The sequence below is a fragment of the Hyperolius riggenbachi genome, chromosome 5 (assembly GCF_040937935.1).
Source record: "Hyperolius riggenbachi isolate aHypRig1 chromosome 5, aHypRig1.pri, whole genome shotgun sequence".
Classification (NCBI taxonomy): domain Eukaryota; kingdom Metazoa; phylum Chordata; class Amphibia; order Anura; family Hyperoliidae; genus Hyperolius; species Hyperolius riggenbachi.
The window spans coordinates 86,962,603-86,987,875 of record NC_090650.1 but is presented as its reverse complement, the minus strand read 5'-3'; the positions used below and the strand labels follow the sequence as shown (position 1 = coordinate 86,987,875).

The window sequence follows — 25,273 nt, the reverse complement described above, 5'->3', positions numbered from 1 at the left end:
CAATTGCAGGGCGGGCAAGTTAGTAAATATACACAGCATGGTACAGAGCAGAGGTTTGCCTGCAGGATCCGTGGGAAAAACTGGTCTCTCACCATTGTTAACTGCATGTGCACAGCTACATAAGATATTAGGCCTGATTCACAAAGCGGTGCAAACAGTTAGCACGCTGGTGAAAAGCCCTTTATCATGCCTAAACTCAGTTTAGGCATGATAAGTTTAGGTGTGATAAGTTTAGGTGTGATAAGTTTAGGCATGATAAGTTTAGGTGTGATAAGTTTAGGTGTGATAAGTTTTTAGGCGTGATAAGTTTAAGCACCAACTGGGTTAGCACCGCAGTGCACAGCTGATCAAAAGTTTTGCGCTAGCAAAGTCTGGTGCCCTTTGCATAGAGTTTAATGGCGCTGCTTTGCGTGCTGGACTTTGCGCGCAATCTAAACTTATCTAAACTTATCATGCCTAAACTTATCATGCCTAAACTTATGCCTAAACTTATCATGCCTAAACTTATCATGCCTAAACTTATCATGCCTAAACTGAGTTTAGGCATGATAAAAATGGTTATCACGCCTAAAGTCTTTAACCTCCTTGGCGGTCTGATTCTTTCCAGATTTTAGGGTCTAAAAGCGGTGCAATTTTTTTCCACTCTTTCAGACCCTAAAACCTGAAAAAAATCATTCTGGCAGGGAGATCTGCAGCAAAAAAAAAAAAAAAAAGTACCTTCCTGGGCTCCTGTGCTGCAGTTTTCTCTTTGCCCACAAGATGGCGCTAATATACATATAAACGAACTTCTCTATATTTCTCTAATATAGAGAAGTTCGTTTTCAATATTAGCCCCGCCCCCGATGACGTCACGCTGCCACCACCGCTCTGCTGCTGCCACCACGGCTGCGCACCACGGCTGCGCTGCTCCAACTGGCTGCCGGGTCCCCGGAAGAATAGCGGGGACATGGGGGATCCCGGCGGCCAGGGAAAGACCCCACACTGCCGGGGAGAGAGGCTGGAGTCCCGCTGCGCAGCGAGATCGCGCACGGGACTCCAAAACTACAGGTAAAGCTCTGCAATGCCTACCCCGACCTGAGCTCGGGATCACCGCTAACAGCTTATTTTTTCTACCCCGAGCTCAGGTCGGGAAAACCGGCAAGGAGGTTAACTGGGTTATCACCGCTTTGTGAATCGAGCCCATTGTCTAGGTTAAAAAGTTTTCGACAGTCCCTAGACTCCAGAAGGGCTGCTTGCAGGACTTGTGTAAGAGTTAAAAACCCCGACTATTGTAACTCAAAATGTATTATGTGGCCCCCGGTGCCAGTGCATTTATACTTTACCTGTCACGCTGTCCCTTGAGTGTCCATGCTGTATTTCCTATGTGACTACCGACATATAGCACGTGGGGCACGTGTGTGATGTCATTTGGGCTGGGGCTGCTGTGATAACGGGCCTCTAGTTTGTGTTTTCCCCCCAGGCCAAAAGGTCCCAGTCCTCCCCTGGACCAAGGGGTTACCGAGGTACAGAGGCTCAGAGCTCTTTAGACAGCTGAGATTTGTGCCAGTGAGGACGCGTAATTGCATCCTGTGTACTGGAGCCTGTGGCATTAAAACGCCGCCACATTAGGCAGCCACAAGTGTGGCATAGTTTTAACTACACGCAGTCCCAAATGAGTTAATGACAGAGCCATCAGTTTCTGCTAGGCATCCTGAAGCTTCATACACACGCTCAATCACCATCTTTGAAAAAACGAGCAATCCCCAACGATTTGTGACAAATGAACAACATCGGAGTCCAGTTGAATTCAATTACAGCACAACGATGGTCCGCCAATTGGGTCATAAACGAAACATGAGGACCCGGAACTGCGACATTGACCACACATGAGTAGTTAAAATGAATCAGTCTTTTGTTATAGTTTGACACAAAACAACTAACACTGATTATCATCCGAGCCAATCTGCTAAGATGGATCGGTCTACATCAGGTATGTCAAACCGGTCCTACGAGGGCCGAGGTCCTCACACATTTTTGACACAGCTCAAATGAATTGATGGGTCTGAATCAGGAAAGGTGTGTACTACTGAGCGCTGGCTAATAGCGATAGTAAACTATCAGTAAGTCTACTATCGCTTCACATAACCTTCCTCTCACACTAATTTTTCCTCTTCCTACTGCTAGCACTAACCTACCGACTACCTTCTTCTAACACTAACCCCCTGCCTAGCCTAACACTAATGCCAATGAGCTATGAAAAAATTACCCCTCCCACTGCTATTTCTACTGCACCGCTATTCATCATCTTGCAGTGCTCTCCAGGGTTTGGCTACATCCTGCTCCTTTGGTGCTCAAATTATCCTCCAGGCGCCGCTATAGCCACAAATAACATTGCTGTTTATGTTGAAACCCAAAGTACCAGTTGCATGGAGGCACCGAAATTATCCACTTTGCTTAACAGAACATGATTAGTAGTGATGGTCATGTGTAGGAGAACTCATGGAGAAGCATGTGATTTGTTTGATCAACTGATAGATTTACAAATCTCTGATTCGCTGTGATCACATTCTGCTTTAGCGCACAATCATGACTAGCAAATCAGACAATTACATACTGTATTTTCCACCGTATAAGATGCACTTTTTCTACCCCAAAAATGGGGAGAAAAACTCCCTGCGTCTTATACCCAGAATGCAGAGAATACTCGACTTATGAACGCCCACCGATATGAACCGCTGACACGCTACGATGTCGGAGACTCCTTGCATTATCCCCGTGTCTCCTGCTACTGTGTGTCTGCTCCCCTCCCCCATGTGTCTCCCCCCCCCCTTCCCCCGTGTCTCCTGCACCCCCGTGTATAATTTGCAGTGCTGGGAGCGTGTCTCTCCTAATCCATGGCTCCCTCAGCGATTGCAGACCTCTTCTCTCCAGTACTGATCCTCTAGTGACGGTTTCTGCAGATCACATCATCAGCAGAAGCCATGAGTAGCAGGAGCCGTGCAGGAGAGGAGAGGTCTGTGACCGCCAAGGGAACCATGGATTAGGTTTTCTTTTCCCTGGTTTTTGCCCTCTATACCTATGTGCTTCTTATATTCCGGAGCATCTTATATGGTGGAAAATACGGTATCTATCACCTGATCAAACTGACCACATGCTTCTTCATGAGTTCTCTTAGACATCACCAGCACTACTGATCAGATTGGTACATGGTTTCCTGCAACATGCTGTAAAATGTTGTAAGGAGAGCCCTGGTGGAGGGGTTGAATTCCCTTTCTTCTCCTAATCTACAGAGAGCGACATCTTAATCCTGAGCGAGGACAGGCCTAATCTCCTTACCTGCCTACACAGTGGTTGCCTACTTGGCAACCCTGACTTGTGAGTATATTTATCATATACTTTTCCATTTACCCATCACCCAACTTACTACACTATATAGGGCTCTCGGTCTTCCTTCTTTTTCTTATGCTGTAAAATGTGTTGTTGAATCACAAAAAAATAAAACGGAATACCAAAGCAGCTTGGGTGACTCCTAGGAACGTATAGGGGACTAAAAGAAATGAAAAACCCTCCTACTACAAAGGGTCTCTTTTAGTCCCCTATACTTTCCTAGTAGTTTGGGTCACCCCGAGCTGCATTGGTATACTGTTGTTCAGGTCCAAGCCTTATCTCATAGAGCCATATCAATCCCTGCCATGCACTGACGAGGATTAACAGTTCGAAACAGGCTGTTTGCATGCTGGGGGTTTATGTGGCTCTATACATTTTATAAGCTATAGGTTCACTATACATCAGTGGTTCTGGATGTGAGCCTGGCTTCAGGGGCATAAAGAGATAATTTGCATATTCAGTAGTGATGCATTGTGGGAAGACCACAATCCCTCACTTACAGCTGAATTATCGCAAATACCTTCAGTTTTAAGAAGGCAATCTACAAAAAAAAAAAAAAATCAAAACACTGATAATGAAACCACAGCAGGTATAAGGAAATAAGGAAAGCAGGCCCGCCTCCTGCTGCAGAGCACAGAGCTGTTTATCCACTTCAGGGACAGCACAGTTTACAGAAGAAGGATGCAGGGCAACAGATACCCCGCTAGCTATCCCTGCGGTAATAAGTAACAATCCATCATCCTCTGCTAATGCCTTCCCTTACACAGAATCTGCTGCAGCTCTCACCAGGAATACGCTGCAAAACCCCTTCATTAAGTCAGAAACACACTGCAACCCCCTGGGGAAAGTGCTACCCAGATAACAAGTGCTAAGAGGCATCCTTTACTAAGTAAATCAGTTAAATTACAAAAAGGAAACTCATTAATGCAATGAATATTCACTGACGCCAGAGATAGAGGGGGTTTCTTTCATTACAGTAACTGTGTGGAAAAGTATCACGTTTCCTCTGCAGTATAAACACAGGATATTATTAACACTGGCCTTATCTTCCCACTGAGCTGTGTTATCCTGACTTTATCGTTTGAGAACATAGAAGATAAAGATTAAAAATAAGAATCATCTCCTTAACCCTTTAGCAGTCAATTTATTTAGAGGCTTGCAAGTGCCGCAGGCCAATTTATTTTCGCACATTTTTTATTTCTTATTCGTTACATTTTCTTGCTAATAATTAGTACTGCCGTAATGTGTATTTATGGCCACGTGTCACTAGGGGGCAGTGCTAGACAATAACAGAGGACTTCTGCTTTCAGATTCTATATTTTCTGCTAGCAGAGAGAGATTAAAGCATTCCAACAAATGACAGCACAAGGAGTTCTGCTGACTGAGGTCAAAAGCAGTGCACTTATCTCAAACATATAACTCTATTGAAACTGCTAATGGGTTAAAGGGTGATTCCGCTTCACCAGGAATAATCTGTATAATTAACAATCACATTATTAGGAACACCTCTGCATATTCATCTAATTATGTAATCAACCAATCATGTGTCAGCAGTGCAGGACATCAAAATCAAAGATTGTTGTATTTTTATGGACTGGTTCACACGGGGGACTGCTGGCGGCGCATTCAGCCGATGCGAAAATCTTTTCTGGAACCACACCAAAACACGTTGGAATTGGTTCCCATCATTGCATCGTATTCTAAGCCCCTAGGAGGTACACAGCACCGCATACACAAACAACGCTGGATGGTATACACACATGACATTAGGGCAATCGGCAGCAAATTAAGGTAAATGCATTGAGATGAACGCTTCTAATTATCTCAATGCGGGACACTGTCAACCCCTACAGTAAACGACACACGGCCGCTGACAGTCACCGTATGAACCAGCCCTAAAACCCATCTCTGAGCATAAATGTTTAATGATCTTGTGTGGATATCCTAACCACAGTAAAGCCAACTAGGCTCAAAATCAAACTAAGCAAATTATAAAAGCAATCATGTATATTATAGTAAATATAGGTATGTTTGGAACTTCTCACATTGAAAAATCCTTTGCATAGCAGGGCTTGCAGCAACTGTGTGCCTATCCATTTTTCCTTACGGTACACCTGAACTGAAAGGTATAAGGAGGCTTCCTTATTTACTTTCTATCAGGAAGGCAACACACTTGACTGTTCTCATGCACGTTTTCTGCACAGAAAAACTGAGAACTCATGTTAATCAATGGGCTAGTTCACACTTAATATGTTGTTCGCTCGCAGAAAAAAAAACTGACATTCTGCATAATTTATTTATTATTTATTTATTTATTGTATTTATAAAGTGCCAGCATATTACGCAGCGCTGGACAATAAATAGGCATAATGCCTCAGTTGTCAGTTTTCTCTATCAATTACATCAGCTGCTGTGAAAAAATGTGCGTATTTTTCAGCATAGAAACACACTATGGCCTCAATTCACTAAGCGTTATCAAACACTTTATCAAACATTTGATAATTTACCTCATGAGCAAAATCTAATTTTGAATTCACTAAGGTGTTATAGATTTATTGAACATTTTATCAATAAAACATTCGATAGATCTATAACACCTAAGTGAATTTAAAATTAGATTTTACTTATGAGGTAAATTATCAAACGTTTGATAAAGTGTTTGATAAAGCTTAGTGAATTGAGGCCTTGGTGTGCAGAAAAAGTACACAGAAAAACGTTCGCGGAAAACTGAAAGACAAGTGTGCTCCCTGCCTCAAACAATACTGGTTGCCTGGCTGTCCAGGTCATCTCTGTTGCTGGTGCTGTGAGTTGTATCACAGCACAAACCTCACATTTAAATGCCCCCCAACCCCCCCCCCCCCCCGGGTCCCCACTCTGCCGCTTCATAATCTTCGACCTGTTTAGAACGTCGAAGAGAAGAGGAAGCGGCAGTTTCTCCCCAGCCCCGTCTCTGATCCGCTCTAACCACCATATAGCGTACTAGTGGTGTAGTCACCGCCCCTAATGCACGTCACAGCTCTCAGAGCACAGGAGGAGAGCTGTAAGCTGAGAAGTGCGGTGGCTCGTAGTGTGCAGCGCTAGTAATGGGACCCGCACACTGTTGCTGACTGTTGACCCAGAATTACTTACGGGTCATTGCTGTGCTTGTGCCCATGTTAGAAAATAAAATTACAGCAGAACAGGAGACATGGAGTGCCCGATATGACGGCGAGGGACACCCTGAGTAGGTGAGTAATACACTTATGTTCTTTTTCTGACAGGACATTTATATGGACTTCAGGAGTACTTTAAAGGGAACTGAGCACATTCTCTTTCACTGGAATCTCTCCTGGCATAGAAGCTGCCATGTTCCCCCCTCCCCTTCTCACATTCCTTATTTACAGAAGTCAGAGATGCTATCTTGACACATTGACACACACAATGGCTTTGAAGAAACAGTCCTAATTACTCACCCCCTATGCTGATGAAAAGGCATTATTTACCTCTTGGTAATTAGCTCAATAAAACAATTAGGTTCCTGAAGTCTCTGCGGTTGGGGACGGTCGGGCAGGCCTGCTGAAACAGGCTACTAAAAAACTACTTTGAATGTAAAATTTAAGGTAAAATTAAAGTTTATTTTAATAATAAAACAGATTGCCGGCATGCATTTTTCATGTGCTATAGAAATGTCCTGAGTGATAAAAAAAGGTGCTCGGTTCACTTTAAGATCTCTCCAACCTGTGACAAGTGTTGAGGACTTGCATCTACTTCCTATGAACTAAAAAGTCACATTTCCTCATATAGACAGGAGTTTCCAACTGTATATACGACGATTCTGTGAAATGCAGTCTGACATCAGTTGCCCTTCATACTTTGAGTGTCACATAGTCACAGATGATTGATCCCCCCGCCAGCTGAACCCAGAGAAGAGAGGGTACAGTAAGTCCCCTTTTACACGCGATGCATTACGTTGAGGTGGGATTGCTCTCCTGAAAGGTTGCACTGCACGTAAAGTGATGAATACTTTACAATGAAAGTATGGCTCACATCCGGGTTAAACGCGCAGGTCACTCAGGCTACTATTGCATCATCCCGACAGGAGCTGCCACGCATAGCCAGAGGCTTACTATAATGAGATTCTCCTGTATTCTGTCATTTTGCTTCTATGCACTGTTTATATTCCCTCATCATCCTGAATTTGTTTGTGTTCTATTTTTGGGTTTAATTGGGCTTTGGTATCATCACAAAGATTTGTGGTTGAGCTTCCCGTCATACAGGCTTAGGGGATAATCAGTATTTCTACTGATTTCCTATGGAGACTGGAGATTATCAGCAAATGTACCAGAGATGTGCCCAATAACGTCATCTGCATAAACCAGCATTTGCAACATTTACCGATCAGGATTTGCAAATACCAGCCAATGGCCGTAGTGCGGACAACAAATGAGGGTGAACTGGCTTGGATGCACGCTTGTTATAAAGGGCGTGTTGGTTTAAATTATAGACAGATGCATATGTTCAACTCAGTCATTTAGGAAGGGGGAAAACATGAAATTGGAAGAAAAATACTCAGAGAAGCTTCTGACAAAAGAACCTTGTAGGCTGCCAAGAGATTAGGGGAGAGCAGTGTCCAGAAAGCCACATTGTAGGAACACAACAGAAGTCATTTTGTCATATTGACAATGTTATTGTTCGATAGAGAGATGCCAATATATCACTTTACTGTACAGGAGACATCTGAAGGGAGGTAATTAGTCAGATGGGCCTTTCACTCTGCTCTCATGCCAAGTTCCACGTCCTCATCTATGAAATGGGGATATTGGCTGAGGAAGACGTAGGTGCCAGCTTAGAGGAACAAATAAAAGCCTCATGCAGAGACATTGATTTTACTGGTCAGGTGCAGCATGACAATGGGATAAATGTGCAGCAGTGAATGATTACAGCTTCTCCCCATGTCTGCACATAAACCATCTGTCTACAGACTTTCCTTGGTCATCACAATAGACAAAACACACGGTGAGAGTTGGCCTACCAAGAATAACACAGTGCTAGGTTTATTGGCTAATGCACAAAATCATCCATACTATGTGGCGACTTTATATTGTTAATCTACCTGAGGGACAGGAAACGGTGTGAGTGGTTCAGTGCTATCTGTAACCACTATGGGAAAAGTGGAAGCCCTGAATAACTTAGTTAAATATATAAAGCTAAATAAGATATCTACCACTGCCTTAAAGAGACTCTGTAACAACAAAAACCTCCCCTGGGGGTTACTCACCTCGGGTGGGGGAAGCCTCCGGATCCTAATGAGGCTTCCCACGCCGTCCTCTGTCCCACGGGGGTCTCGCTGCAGCCCTCCGAACAGCCGGCGACAGAGCCGACTGTAGCTTCAATATTTACCTTTGCTGGCTCCAGCGGGGGCGCTGTGGCGGCTTTCGGCACGGAAATAGACGGAAATACCCGATCTCCGTCGGGTCCGCTCTACTGCGCAGGCGCCGGAAACTTGCGCCTGCGCAGTAGAGCAGACCCGACGGCGATCGGGTATTTCCGCCTACTTTGGAGCCGACAGCCGTCAGAGCGCCTGCGCAGGAGCCAGGAAGGTAAATATTACGTCACCGCTGCACGGAGGGCTGCAGCGAGACCCCTGACGGATGGAGGATGGCGTTGGAAGCCTCATTAGGATCCGGAGGCTTCCCCCACCCGAGGTGAGTACCCCCCAGGGGACGTTTTGTCGTTACAGTTCCTCTTTAAAGAGACACTGAAGCGAAAAAAAATATGATGATATTATGATTTGTATGTGTAGCACAGCTAAGAAATAAAACATTAAGATCAGATACATCAGTGTAATTGTTTCCAGTACAGGAAGAGTTGAGAAACTCCAGTTGTTATCTCTATGCAAACAAGCCATTAAGCTCTCCGACTAAGTTAGTCGTGGAGAGGGTTGTTATCTGACTTTTATTATCTCAACTGTTCCTGGACTATTTACTTTTCCTCTGCTAGATGAGAGGTCATTACTTCACAGACTGCTCTGAAAGACTCATTTTGAATGCTGAGTGTTGTGTAATCTGCACTTATTATAGAATGATGCAATGTTAGAAAACACACTATATACCTGAAAATAAAAGTATGAGAATATTTTCTTTGCTGCTAATCTTCTAGTAATTATTCATAGTACACAACCAATTCACTATATCATATTTTTTTTTCGCTTCAGTGTCTCTTTAAGCAGTAATAGGGAATTATCATAAATACAGGAGATTCTCTGCTCATCTCTGTGCCCTCTGTTAGTAATGGTCATTGTCTAGGAGAACTCATGGAAAAGCATGTGATCACTAGGGATGTGCTCACGAGTAATTACGAGTAGCTAGTTACTCGAATTTGTGAGTCTAATGAGGCTTAATTGCCTCAGGTGTGCAGCTGGCAGAGAGGGGTTAATTTTAATTACCCAGCTGCCCGCTGCTTCTATCCGTATCACAGCCTCGCCCGCGTCCAATGGGACGCTTTCCGTGACTCAGTACCGCGCACTTCCTCCTTCGGCCGGAAGGAGGAAGTGCGCGGCACTGAGTCGTGGAACGTGTCCCTGTGATACGCATAGAAGCAGCAGGCAGCTGGGTAATTAACCCCCTCTCTCCCAGCCGCACACCTGAGGCAATTAAGCCTCATTAGAATCACAAATTTGAGTAGCTAGCTACTCATAATTACTCGTGAGCACATCCCTAGTGATCTGTTTGGTCAGGTGATACATATGTAAGTATCTGATTTATTAGTCATGGTCATGTGCTAAAACAGGATGTGATCATAGCAAATCAGAGCTTTGCAAATCTATCAGCTGATCAAACAAATCCCATGCTGCTCTAGGAGTTCTCCTAAACAATGACCATCGCTACCCTTTGTATGTATATTTTAGCCCTTTAGGTCCAGTTTACAGGCATATTATTAACGCATGCTGTCAAGGCATTTAAACTGTTGCGTAAAATCGCCGTTGGCAGCAGCGTACCAGTGCACCCAAGATGACGACCAATAAAGGCAACACACATCATGTAAGAGGTTGTTATTGGAAAGAAAATTCAATAAAGGAGCAATAGTGTTTGCAAATGTGGCCAACTCACAGGTACCCCAGTCATCCACAACAGGCCTCATAAGCCTTTGAAGTGAGAGGAATATGGAGGCTGCCATATTTATTTCTTTTTAAACAATGCCAGTTGCCGACTTGTCCTGTTATGTTCTTCAAATGTGCAAAATGTGAATATAAAATCCCCACTAAAAATCACATAAATGGGCGAGTGCTGGTCTAGAAGCATGAGTTTGTGAGCATCTTCTGGCTCCTCTGTAGGTCATTTGCCTGCTCCTGCCATAGGCCCCTTATCTGTGGCTTATGGCCCTATAAAGGCATAAGTGAGGGTTGATTCTAAGTCTAGCTTCTTTGGAGTATGGACTACCCAGAATTGCCCATCTTCCCATACAAGTAACTAGCGGTGCAGGGTAGGGGCTCTTGCAACTAATTTTCAACACCTGGACTAATTTATTCACTGGCAAGAGGTTTCTATGGTACAATCACAGTTACATGGCTATATATTTTATGCACAGCAAGCAATGTTAATAGCGGACTTATTATTTGCCACTAATTCTTGAACTGTATAAAGCTGAACTGAAGGCAAAGCACACTTCTCAGCGAAAGCGGAGTTTTTCTTTAAACTGAAATAAATGTCCCATTGCCTTCAGTACAATAGCGATTGTTTGCCAGGGTTGTTTTTTCCCTTTTGCTGCTGTGCTAAGATGATGCTCATATGGTGTCTTTGGGTTGCATATAAAATGAATGCAGAGGAAAGACAGGACTCTTTCTTTCAGGGTGTTATTTTTTCTCAACAATAGCAGAGAGAGACACAATGGTCCATTCTCCACCATTATTCCTCAGCCTCCCTGTATATGTAAATGGCCCTAATAAATGGTCCATGCACTGCAGATCCGGACTACGGACTAACAGCAGAATAGTATGTATATATAGCCCATTCTGCTTTACTGCCTGGAAAACACGCACTGCTGCAGAAAAGGCCTGAGATGGTGCGGATTAAGCTCCTAAAGACAGGTTACACTCTTCTAGTTGTTTTGCTATTAACTGCTAGAAACAAACGAAAACTCAAATTCTGGCAGAAACAAAATTCGAAATATGACATGTGCTGCTGTCAACACATTGTTAAGCATTGTTTTTGCATTATAAATCTATCACTAATAATTTGATCAAAGGATAGCCAATGTTTTAGCTACCAGAAAAAACAACTGATCCTGGTCATTAACCCTTTAGCAGCCAATTTAGTTAGAGACTTGCAAGTGCTCCCGGCCAATTTATTTTAGCACATTTTTTATTTCTGATTTGTTACATTTCCCTGCTTCTACTTAGTACTGTTGTAATGTGTATTTATGGGCACTCATCACTAGAGGGCAGTGTGAGACAATAACAGAGGACTTCCGTTTTCAGTTTCTATATGTTCTGCTAGAGAGAGAAATCAAAGCATTCCAAAAATGTACAGCACAACAAGTTCTGCTGACTGGGGTCAAAAGCAATGGTCTTATCTCAAACGTGATAACTCTATTGAAGTTGCTAAGGAGTTAATGACTGCTGAACTTCCTGCTCTGTTGTCAGACTTGCTGCACAGCATGCATGAGCATCGAGTATCTACACACCACTGTGTGGTTCCCTATGAGTGAGAACTCAGCAACGCCACCTACAGACCAGTTTTGTGACTCACAGCTTGCAGCAGCCAGAAAGCCTCACCCCACTCCCAACATAAAGCAGGTACAGGGCCTGCCTGACAGCTGTACACATAGGCCTCGATTCATCATTGTCTTTGAGATAACTTTTTCCAGTTTGTTAAATTACCGAATTCAAAGTTTAGCGATTTCTAGTTGTATTCATCAAGGTTTTTCGGCATTCGGTGTGAATTCGATAACAATTCGGTAAACATTCGGTAACGTGTCGATATTTCCATTTTACAGCGGTAATTTAACACAAGGCCATAAGATTCCCATGGAATTGTGGGTAAAAGGCAGTCCTTTGAGCACTACGTAGCAACATTCTGAATAGGGCTTTACACCTGGACCAGGATTCTGAAAGTGGTTGGGACAATCCCACAATTTGATAGGAGCCTTTTCTAAAAAATTATAGTGCAGCTAGCAAAATTAGTTAACCCTGGCACTGCCTGTGTTCTCTTACAAGATGATTCAAGAGAAATGCAGATGTCGTGTTATAGCAAATAAATCTATTCTCTTGCAAATTGATATGGTTCTAGACCTTATTCTTGCCCTTCTGCGCCTTTGAATCACTCTCAGCTGATACATAACCACTTCAAATGGCTCCATCTTCTTTGTCAGCAATGATCTGACAGGAATAACGACAGAGCAGTGAAGGAGATAACTAATCCTAAATGTAACGCTAAACCACGCCCACTTTCTTTTTCATGAATTGCACTTTCTTCCGTTTTAGCGAATCGTTACCGAATCGTTAACGAATGTTCGCTAACAGCTGTAGATAACTGATGAATCCTGAAATGAAGTTAACAAATTCGGTATTTTACCAAACTGTTGTTAACAAATTTGCTAAGTGTTGATGAATCGAGGCCATTGTCCCTCCTACTAAGTGGCATCATTTAACCACTTGAGGACCCACCCTTTACCCCCCCTTAAGGACCAGCGCTAGTTTGATTGATCTGTGCTGGGTGGGCTCTGCAGCCCCCAGCACAGATCAGGGTGCAGGCAGGGAGATCAGATTGCCCCCCTTTTTTCCCCCCTATGGGGATGATGTGCTGGGGGGGTCTGATCTCTGCTGCCTGCGAGTGGCTGGCGGGGGGGGGCACCTCAAAGCCCCCCTCCGCGGCGAAATGCTCCCCCTCCCTCTCCTACCTGGCCCCCTTTGGTAAGCCGGGCTGCACAGGACGCTATCCGTCCTGTGCAGCCAGTGACAGGCTGTCTCCTGTCACATGGCGGCGATCCCCGGCCGCTGATTGGCCGGGGATCGCCGATCTGCCTTACGGCGCTGCTGCGCAGCAGCGCCGTACAAATGTAAACAAAGCGGATTATTTCCGCTTGTGTTTACATCTAGCCTGCGAGCCGCCATCGGCGGCCCGCAGGCTATTCACGGAGCCCCCCGCCGTGATTTGACAGGAAGCAGCCGCTCGTACGAGCGGCTGCTTCCTGATTAATTAGGCTGCAGCTGGAGACGCAGTACTGCGTCGCTGGTCCTGCAGCTGCCACTTTGCCGACGCACGTTATGAGTGTGCGGTCGGCAAGTGGTTAAATAAATTGCAGAACTGTGATCATGTGACCAGAGCAATAACTGATCAGTACAGTACATGAAAGTGGCAGTTTTATTGCTGCTGAAATGTGTTGTAATACATTTGAAACCAGTCACTATAACAAAATATAACAAAAAATGTTGGTCCTACTTGCCTGGACTTAAACTTTAATGTGCAAGTGTTTTCTTAAAAAAACAAAACAAAACTATAAATAAGTTGCCCTCAAAAAAGTATAGTAATTCCAGCTAATAATGAGAGACGAAATTGTTAATGTGAAACTCCACCTTAGCTTAGAAAAGGCAATACCTTCAGCTAAGCTATAAACAATGCAGGGATTCACGGTGAAGGTCAAGGGCATGTAAAACACAGTTATACAATAGGAGTGTCCAAGCTTGCTGCCTGCCAATGGATTAGTGTAGTGAAAAATGTGCAACAAGCCCCTGCTTTGTGCATATAATTAATCTTGCAGCAAGATGGAGAGTTTCTGGGCAGTCCATAATTTTAAAAAAAAAGTCTGTACAGAAGTGCCATTTCAGCAAGCAGTTGTAATTTTCAAATAAACTTTAGTTGGACGCCAATTCGTAACAAAAAGATATACTCTAAAACAACTGTATTACATTAAAAAAAAACTTGAAAAACATTGATATATGTTTATAGTGGTTTTAAACTTGAGTAGAAATTTACCTAAAACTTTCTAAATCAAAAGAGTCTTGTTTAAAAAAGAAAAAATGAGCAGCAGGGGGTGGAGCATGAGCAATACACGAATGAGGCCCAATTAGCTTTGTATGCAGTCGAGCAATAAAAACCTAATGGCTGTGAAACAAACTGGAACAGAGGCACCAAAATAGAATAAAACATGCTAAAAAAATTTTAAAAGAGGAAGTAGTGGTGGACTTACCTCCCCAGAAACAACTCAAAAGGTCAATGTTTAGCACAGAGAGATTTTAATTGCATACTCCAATAGATAAGCAATATGTTTTGCGGGCACTCACCCACTTCATCGGGCTATATAAAAGGAGCAACTTATTTAAACTTATAGCCAGTAGGAGTGCCTCTGTGCCTCTCGCTCGCCTAATGGCTATGGAGGTTTGGATGCTATTAGATAATGCCTCTGAGATATGACGAACAATAAAGTGGACAAGTACAGCAAAGTCCCCGTTATCCGGCACCCACGGGGATCGGCTGATGCCGGATAGGTGTGCTTTCTGGTTGCTTGAGACTGAATGTTAAAAATAGACCTAGTTAATACAGTACAATCCCTGACTCTGTATACAGTGGGTTGCAAAAGTATCCCACATTTTGTCACAATTCTGCCACAAACATGCATCAATTTTATTGGAATTCCACATGAAAGAACAATACAAAGTGGTGTACATGTGAGAAGTGGATCGAAAATCATACATCATTCCAAACATTTTTTACAAATTTTTCTCAAAGTCAGCAGCTCCATTCAGCAGAAAAAGTCGCCCTGTGTAATACAATGTAACTATGGAAAGATGGATATCATTTTAAAGCTCTCGTTCTCCTCTTTCTGGCGACACCTAAATCATTTTCTCTACTTTTGCGATCGAAATCGCGGCCGCTGCAATTTTGATTGCGAAATAGCGAAAACTAAAAGGCGTAGGGCGGCGGTTTATATATCATTGGAAAGAGGAGAAAACGCTCTTTAAAATGATATGCATCTTTCCATAGTTTCTGCACTGCTCGGAGTCCCTTTAAAGTGATTATGCAAAACACATGACCAATAGCAGCACTGCGTATTTATTAGTCAGGCATGCACACTCTGCTTGTGGCATCACCCAGTAATTAATACTCACCAGATTTTCTTGCTTTCAAGGCAATAACAGCTGCCAGTTCCCGCTGCACCTATTAAACCAGAAAGAAAAAAAAAGTTAATTTCAGAAAGGTAGTTATGCGTATAACTGTGCCTAGTCGCCTACAACAAATGTCTCTCCTCCATCTTATGACATACATCTGTGTTGACACTCAGGATTACACAGAACTGTCAGAATAATTAAAACTGAATAGCCAGATTAACTTTTGATTAAAGACCATAGAACAGAAATCTAAATAAGAAATAGAATTCCCAGCAGCCTAGATATCATATTATTGTTTATTAGCTACCATGCATTTGTTTTCAAACTGCAGTATAACCAGCACAGCCCACAAACAAAGGGGTTTTCTCAAGAATTTTAAAATCACCTTCATGTTTACATTTGGCGGACTATGATGATGGGGGCTTTACAGCCTTTCTGCTGAGCCATGTACACTACTAAGCAATTCCCACGCACAGCCACAGGCTAGGCTACCTACTAAGGCTTTATCATTAGTATTATTGATTTTAAAAAGCACCATCTTCCATGGCACTGCAATGCTTGTTCACTACAAGGAGGTGCAACGTGCTATAGAAAGTCTGCTGCATTTTTGAACTCTAGACTCCTTACCGGTTTCTGCACCTCAGAAAGGATTGGCCACACTGCAAAGCTTCAGAGCTAGAGATGTGGGTTAAGATTGGCGCACATAAAAAAGGGGGCACAAGGAAATCTGGGTGCCCAGTTTCGACACATGGAATATTGGTAAATTTACTAATATTCTGCATTTTAAATAATACCAATATTTTATTCCAATTTAACCTAGCACTACTCTCACAAAGAACTGTCCCTTACTGATGCCTAACCCTCCACTTCCCTACACCTAACCTAAACCGTCCACCTACGTCTAACCTTAACCGACCCTCGCCGCCAATATTATGATAATGTTGGGTTGCCGTCATAGACGCCATTATAAATTGTGGCTATAGTATGACATTTGGGTGCCTGGGGCACCCGATATAAACCAGTTCCCCAGGAGGTGTTGGGCATATAGTGGGCACCCAATTTTCACATAATAGCTGCAATTTATAATGGCGGCGCCTACGTTTCTTGCAATAGCGGGCACCTGCTTCGGCAGATTTTATATCAGACTGCCATGGCTGCTTATTCTTGTTATATTGTCATAAATGCAATTTCTCTTTTTCTAACAGCTAAAATAAATTAACCACTTCACCCCAAGGCGGTTTTTACCCTAACGGACGAGAGCAATTTTCCCCTTTCAGGGCTCATCCCTTTCATTTGCCAATAGCTTAATCACTACTAATCACAATGAAATGATCTTTATCTTGTTTTTTTCACCACCAATTCATTTTTTTGGGGTTGATATTTGTTTTTACTACTTTATTTTCTATGCATTTTAGAGGGAAATAAAAGGAAAAAATGAAAAATACACTATTTCTCCAATTTCATCCCCTATAGTTGTAATATAAACACTGCTACTGTACATAAAACCCACACATTTTATCTGCCTATTTGTCCTGGTTATCACAAGATTTTAATTATGTCCCTAGTACAAAGTATGGTGACAATATATCATTTGGAAATAAAGGTGTATTTTTCCCCACTATTTTCACGTGCACGGCAAAGCAAGGCAATGCACGTGCACCCGCAAGAGCGCACACGTGCACCCGCGGGAGCACGCACATTCACGCGCACAACGGCAGCAGCACTGGCTGACTTATAAAAATGTCCTGGAGCCATTAAGAGGCTCTAGCAGGATGTTTTTATAAGTCAGCATGTCATTAAGTGGTTAAAAAAAAAATCACATTCCTCTTCAGATTTAAAACAGATTTACAGGCTTTCACACATTGTCCCCATTCCCCCCAACATGACAGTGTCAAAACAAATTCATAATGCTGGTTAGCAAGGCACCTCCCAACATGCTGATTTGTAGGGCAATGTCCTGGGCTGCCATAGTACTGGATCTGCCTAGTGAGGCAATGAGGAAGAGACGCACTGAGGTCATGTCACCAGAAAAATGATCATAAAAACTGTGTTTCTATAATTTTGTGTAAACTGCCATTCTTTTACTTCACATTTTCAAAATGTCTTGTAGAGCAATGATGTACTCATCAAACATGAAGGTGACTTCTTGTGTGTCTGTACTGCCATCATCGTGCTGCTTGCAGCTCCTCACTGAGGGGTTGGTTTGTGGATCTGAGCTGGCTGTGTGTCAGGGTCACTGTGAGAAGTGTCACAAAATAGTTTCCAGAGGGTCCTATGAAGGAAACTGTATCAACAGTTGTTTCCTCTGGTAACATTTTACACAGCTGATAGACAGGACAAAGTGACCAGAAGAGGAAGCTTTTAATTGTTTTTACTTCACATTGAACGTCATTTAAGTCCCAAGCTTTTCACAGGGGTGGAACTCTGATAGCACACGGTCATCCTGTTGGAACTTATACTGTTTACTTTACAAGGAAGAACAATTTATGACTTACAATCAGGGCAGGTGCGGTTTTAAAAATGAAGGAGAAGTACATTAATAAATGGGGCTTATGGTGAAGAAAAAGGACTAGGGAGGCACCCAATGTGAACATAAAATAGTTAAAAACTGTTGAACTTCATTCCAATCGGTAGCTGATACCCCCTTTCCCATGAGAAATCTTTACCTTTTCTCAAATGGAGCATCAGGGAAGGGGGGGTTGTATGGCTGATATTGTGGTGAAACCCTCTCCAAAGTGTGATGTCATGACCACGGTCCTGACAGTGTGCTGCATGTGAACCTTGTTGCATTGTGGGAAATAACAGCTTTTTTCCAACTACCAAGCATGCAATAGCTTCCTCTGTGCCTAGAACTTTCAGTAACAAACACTCTGTACAGATCATCTGGCAGAGCTAAAGAGGTCACCACCAGTGATACATTTTAAAATGTAAATCAGGGAGAGGAAAGGTTTTACAATGGCAAACACTGACTAAATAATCTATACATGAATATTGTAAAAAATAAGCAATTTTATTAATTGTGTTTTTTTCTCTCCAGTTCCTCTATAAAATGAAAGGCCAGTGTTTGCCTTATCTGTCAGTGAGAGACTGAAGACTCGAGCCGTGAAATGCGTAATGTACCATTTTGCATAAAAGTCTGATCTTTACACCCAGTCTCTCATTGAAAGGTAAGGCCCAACGCTTGCCTTTCATTTTACACTATTTTTAACTATTCTATGTTTACATTGGGTGCCTCCCGAGTCCTTTTCCTTGATTGAGTCTTATCTCACACCAGCTAAAAAGCCATGTTCCATAGAAAACCACAGCTCTTGCTGGGGTGAAATTCTTGTTCTCCCTTTCTTAGATGATTTATAAGATTACTCCACAATTAGTACAAAAATATTTATATAGTCATATATCATCCCTATACAAGTTATTTTGCAGATGAATTCCATTAAATATTGTATTTCAATGTCATTCTGTAGCTGCTAAAACATTCTAGCAAACTTGTAGGAGGCCACAGCTACATTACAGTAATTGGCCTGGTGTAAAAGATACCAGAATCCACCTCTTCGGTTTTTGTTAAGCCTGTGATAGAATAAGGAATTATTACTATTATAACTCTTTGAGTTTAGCAACATATATGTGGGTGAGACACTGATACAAGTAAGAGATGCAATGGAAATGAGCAGCTATCTGTAGCGAAGACAAATACAGCAATAAAATCTTGAAAGTAAAATACTAACCCTTCCCAAAGCTATTAGAGGTTTGTCATTACTGTCCTGTTTGTCTTACTGGCTACACAGGAAAGGAGAGGCAATATATCTAACAATGATTTGACAGAAATGTAAACTTAGCAGATAGCCTATCACCTTTCTGCTTTGCAAGTTCAGGGTTTTCTTTTGTTTTGTTTGGGAGTTTTGTTTTTGAATGGCAGTAACTGAGCTTTAAGGTAGCCATACACTGGTCGATTTGCCATTAGATCGACCAGCTGACAGATCCCTATCTGATCGAATCTGATCAGAGAGGGATCGTATGGCTGCCTTTACTGCAAACAGATTGTGAATCGATTTCAGCCTGAAACCGATCACAATCTGTGGAGCCGCCGCTGCCGCCTTTCCCCCCCGCGCATACATTACCTGACGCTGGCTCCCGGACATCTTCTCCGCATCTCCTCCACGCTGCACCCGCTCCACCCGGCGCTTCCTGTGTCACTCCGTGACCAGGAAGTTCAAATAGAGCGCCCTCTATTTGAACTTCCTGGTCACTGGAGTGACAGGAAGCGCCGGGATGGAGCGGGTGCACCGCGGAGAAGACGCCCGGGAGCCAGCATCAGGTAATGTATACCTGATCGGATCGGCCGCCGCTAGCGACGCGCTCCCTACCCGCGGGCGATCAAGGGTAATTTCCCGCACGGCGCGTTCGACAGGTCGATCCGATTTCGGGAGGAAATCAGATCGGCGGGTGCGTTTAGTGCAAACGATTGGCAGCAGATTCGATCCCAGGATCGAATCTGCTGTCGAAACGGCTGCGAATCGGGCCAGTGTATGGCCACCTTTAGGCTTGAAAACCTTTTTATAAAGTACCCAAACTGAAAATAAACTGATGAGATAAACAACTGTTTTTATATACTGAACCTAAACTGGACTTTCCTGGAGCATGCTGGATGTTCCTACCAGAAGTTATTTCCCCTTAAAAACCACAGCAAATTTTACATGTCACACTCCTCCCATCGATTCGCCAATAACTTGTTCGGTAATTATCACACCAAAATTATCTATATATTTTTTTTCCACCACAAATTAGGCTTTCTCTGTATGGTACTTTTTGCTAAGAACTATTTTATATGCATTTTAAAGAAAAGAAAAAGAAAAGAAAAAAGAAATTTCTTGTAAGTTTTCAACCATTGTAAATTTTGACATTTTATTTGCCCATTTGTCACGGTTATTACATTTAAATTATGTAGCTAGTACAATGTAAGGTGACAATATCTTATTTGGAAATAAACGTGTAAGTTTTTCTGTGTTGTGTCTCTTTATACTATATCAATAATTACAAGCCATTATTTGCAAAAAAATAACAGTAATATACACTCATGACATACATATTAAAAAGTACCTAAAGTAATTATATATGTATTTCAAAGCATCCCTTTTTTTTTTTTTTTTACACAAGTGTTTTATTTTGGAAACTCTGGAGGAGGCATGTATAAGAGGTAAATAACTATTAGGAGATTTATTTTTTTATGTATTTTAGTAAATGTATTTTTACTTTTTGTCCACTAGATGTCTCCACACTTTATTCCTGTGTACTGTTAACAAACCACATGAAGTGTTGTGTATGTGTTTTTTACTTTCACTTTGCAAATAATCACAGGCATCTCGCTGATGCCGGTGATCATTTGTTACAGGCACTTTGATCGGCTTTGGGAACACATGTTCTTATTTATTGTTCAGTGTTCGGCAGGACAGCGATGAGAACGTGCACAGCGGCGGAAAACACTGAGGGCATATATATATGCCCCTGCTCCGCAAGTGAAGTTTTCAGGGGCGTATATATGTACCTACCAACAATCCGGAACTGGTTAAACAACATATCAGGGCAGCTGTTCACACTAGATTATTTATACTGGATAGGAGGCGCCCAAACATTTTTAAATAATAGAGGTTGTTTCTTTATCCGTTTAGATTATTAATCAAGACAGCCTCGATTGGTCACCTGTCTAGAGTTAAGTCTAACATCTGTAAGAGGGTTTACCACAAAGAAAAGAAAAAGGAAAACAGGAAAGTTCTGTTAAGGATTGGTACTGAATATACACATTTGTCTCATCATGCTTCATGTCACTTCAGGTTCACTTTAATACCTATTTAAAAAATGTGACACTACCTGCACCTGGATGTAACAGGCATTCTTACAAAAGGGTGTTTACAATGAGGTAGGCCTTACATAGGATCAATACAATGCTAATGAAGGCAATGGTTCAATCAGCTAAGATTTCTGCTGGAATTTGATTAAAACAAAGTGGTGCAAATTGTTACTTCATAATCCACTTCCAGTAGGGGAGTGAGCAATTTTCGGCCAGATCAGGCCACTATTGACCAGCAGAATAGGTAGATGTGTTGTGGGGTTGGGATAGCACCCTTAAGGGCTGGGGTGACTTCCTAGGTAAAGCAGGGTAGTAAGGAGTTAACTTACTTGTGTAGATAATGCAATGTAGATCAGGACTCAGTCTCTGTTCTACCCTGCATTGCATAATTTAGCGATAAATCCTCCTGGACTTATCCATGACCCACTTGTGTTGGGATCTTTGACTTGGATCCATAAATGCCTACATGCGCAGTTACCCTTCATGTGCTGTAAGCGAGGCCCGCGGGAGTGCGGACAAAGTGTCATCTGGAATTGAACTGCGCTTGCGCATGACAGGGAACTTGACTTATAGATCTGGGTCAAAGGTCATGTAGAAGAATAAGTCCGGGAAGATTTATAGCAAAACTATGTAGTGCAAAGGGTCTCTTTCAGCTCCTTACACACTCCTAGGAGTTCTGGTTCACCATGAGTTTGCTGGGCAGTTTGTAACTCTGTTGCTAGTTGCTGTTGCTAGTGAAGGAGACGGCATACCAGACCAGGTTGGATTAACAGAGGACAAATCCCATACTAGTGGAGTAGAAGGACTAAGTTCCTTAGTCATACCGAACTTCTTTGTTGTTGAAGGAAGTCTCTACTGGGCTTTCTTAAGGTAAGAGGCGATGACTGCCTTCCAGCTTAGATCATTGGAGATGGTTGCGCCCAGGAGACGGATGTTGGATACTCTTTCCACTTTAATGCTGCCAACATAGATCAGAGGTAGGTTGGGGGATGCTTCTTGAAGTCTATCATCTTGACAGTTTTGGCTGTGTTGAGGACTTGTTCTCTTTACACAAGTGGCATATTCTATCAACCTCCTGACGGTAGGCCTGCTTGACCTGGTTAGTTACAAAGCCAACGATGGTGGGGTCATCAGCAACTTTGATGACTTTGACAGTCTGCCATGGATTAGCAGTTAATTGTATAGAGGGAGAACAGCATCAGTGACAAGACGCAGCTTTGTGGGGCTCCAGTGTTGCCCAACTTGACAATTTCGGACATATTACTGAGGAAGTCCGTGATCCATAGGTGGAGAATAGGATGGGCATGAAGTTTCACAAGATTATCATGTAGTATGCAGGGGCAGATAATATTGAAAGCCGAGCTAAAGTCCAGAAGGAGAAACCTTGTGAAGGAGTCCGATCTATCCAGGTGGTCAATGATAATCTCCAGGCAGATATTGATGACATCGTCATTGGACCTGTTTACTCTGCACACAAACTGGAATGGGTTTAGGAGTATCAGTGTAGAGTGCTTAAAGAAAACCTGAACTGAAAATTAAAAGTCAAAATAAGCATACACAAGTCATACTTACCTTCCATGTAGTCTACTCCTCAGTGTCTTTCTCCTGTCCCGCATCCTGTTTGTTCACTGTGATCAAGGGAATTTTCCGTCCTCCATTTTGAAAATGGCCATTACCCATAACAGCTTTCTGGTCAGCACACTGTTAACTGTAACATCGCCCACTTGAGCCATAGGGAAACATGGACATTACCTGGTACATCAGTTTTCCTCTCAGCTATAACGGACAGCAACTGATATATAACTGACAGCAACTGATATATTTCAGATCTGACAAAATATTGTCAGAACTGGAAGGGATTATTGTCAGAAGAAAATGGTGAGCTTCTGAGAGGAACTGATGGCAAGGTAACTATGTAATGTTCATTTGAAGTTACCTCATGTGTTTATTTTAAATATTTTTACTCAGTACAGGTTCTCTTTAAGAAGGGACATGACCACTCTTTCAAAGGTCTAGTAGGATGTAAGGGCCACAAGCCTGAAGCTGCTGAGGTCGGAGACTCCTTGCTTTTAAGGGACAGGAATGATGGTGGGCTCCTTGAAGCATGTGGGGACGTTGCCTTCACATAAGGACTTTGCGTAGATGGAGGTGAGAACAGGGGCAAGTTTTCATACTGTTTTCAGCAACTGAAACCTGGGTATCTGCCCATTCCATCTGCTTCCTTAAAAAGTTTTAAAGTGTAATTTTGAATTTTTCCTTTGTCATTTTGTAATTGAAAAACTGAAAGAAATAGATGCAACACACATATATACAGGTTTTGTTTTAAACACGAAGCCTGTCTTTTCTTTCGTATTCTCTTTGTCATTAGTTTCTTCATTTGTGACTTCTTAATCATTTCCCCTTTTTGCAATCATTTATGTTTTACATATTTGTTCTCTTTTCTCTTTTACTGTATTTTTCTTTTTTTTTGTTAAGCAGAACATAAATTAACATGCACAATTTTTATTAACCCGGCAGACCTTTGACAGTATTACAATATTTCAGCTCTGCAATGATGCCTAAATCCAAGTATCTAATTCAATTACATTTAAAATTAGGAACATCAGACTTTTTTAAAGGCGAATAATCTGTTCTGCATATCCCGAGAGAGGCACGCCATCTCTGACGCATTAATCATGTCTGACACCGGCTTTTAAGAGGGTAGAATAGTTATTTGCAATCTCTGTGCAAACTGTAAATTAATAAATTAGACCACAGCCATCCCATAGAAGCTGTTCATCATTTTTTTTTTACCTGCTATACAAAAAGTATATTAAACCAGCCTGTCAGCAATATATAACACTATGTATGTTAAGATTCTCTACTGCACTGCAGTGTAGATAATAAACATTGCTGGAGAACATAAGATAGGCAAAGGAGGCCTCCGGACATAGATACTGATTAATACAAACTGAGAAAAATCAGCGGTACGCCCGGCCTGGTTGTGATTAATTACCAAATAATAAATGTATTTTTTCAATAATCATTCTAATGGCTGGAATTTAATTGCATATATACCACGTCTCTCCCTGAAGGAGAGTGTGATTCTGTGTTAAGAGACAAATAAATACAGTGGGTTGCAAAAGTATTCGGCCCCCTTAAAGTTTTCCACATTTTGTCACATTACTGCCACAAACATGCATCAATGTTATTGGAATTCCACGTGAAAGACCAATACAAAGTGGTGTACATGTGAGAAGTGGATCGAAATCATACATCATTCCACACATTTTTTACAAATAAATAACTGCAAAGTGGGGTGTGCGTAATTATTCGGCCCCCTGAGTCAATACTTTGTAGAACCACCTTTTGCAGCAATTACAGCTGCCAGTCTTTTAGGGTATGTCTCTACCAGCTTTGCACATCTAGAGACTGAAATCCTTGCCCATTCTTCTCTGCAAAACAGCTCCAGCTCAGGCACATTAGATGGACAGCGTTCGTGAACAGCAATTTTCAGCTCTTGCCACAGATTCTCAATTGGATTTAGATCTGGACTTTGACTGGGTCATTCTAACACATAAATGTGTTTTGTTTTAAACCATTGCATTGTTGCCCTGGCTTTATGTTTAGGGTCATTGTCCTGCTGGAAGGTGAACCTCCGCCCCAGTCTCAAGTCTTTTGCAGTCTCCAAGAGGTTTTCTTCCAAGTTTGCCCTTGTGAGGAAACACGGAAAGGCAGCCGCTTGCTCTCAGAGCAGGGCGGCTGCTTCCGCGTCCAGCATGACGGCGCAACGCGGGGAAACCGCCGCATGCCACATGAATGGCACGGGGGAGTCCGCGTTGCTTGCGGCCAATCGTGCGCATGGCGTCGCGGCCAGCGGTAGGGGTGAACGCGGGGAAGCCGCCGCGTGCGATGCGGCGGCCCCCGCGGCAGGCGTGCGAGCCAGGCATGGTGTGGCTGGGACTCATAGTCCCTCTAGATTCAGAATAACATGCGTG

At 42.6% G+C, this 25,273-nt stretch overlaps 1 protein-coding gene across 2 annotated transcripts in view; it reads right to left on the bottom strand.

Moving 5' to 3' along the window:
- The window catches only part of RAPGEF5 (Rap guanine nucleotide exchange factor 5), a 430,024-nt gene that overhangs the window by 217,880 nt on the left and 186,871 nt on the right, over nt 1-25,273 (bottom strand). For both annotated transcript variants that reach the window (XM_068235962.1, XM_068235963.1), the window contains one exon: nt 15,452-15,500. In XM_068235962.1, the coding sequence (XP_068092063.1) occupies nt 15,452-15,500 (49 nt within the window). The remainder of the gene's footprint in view (nt 1-15,451; nt 15,501-25,273) is intronic.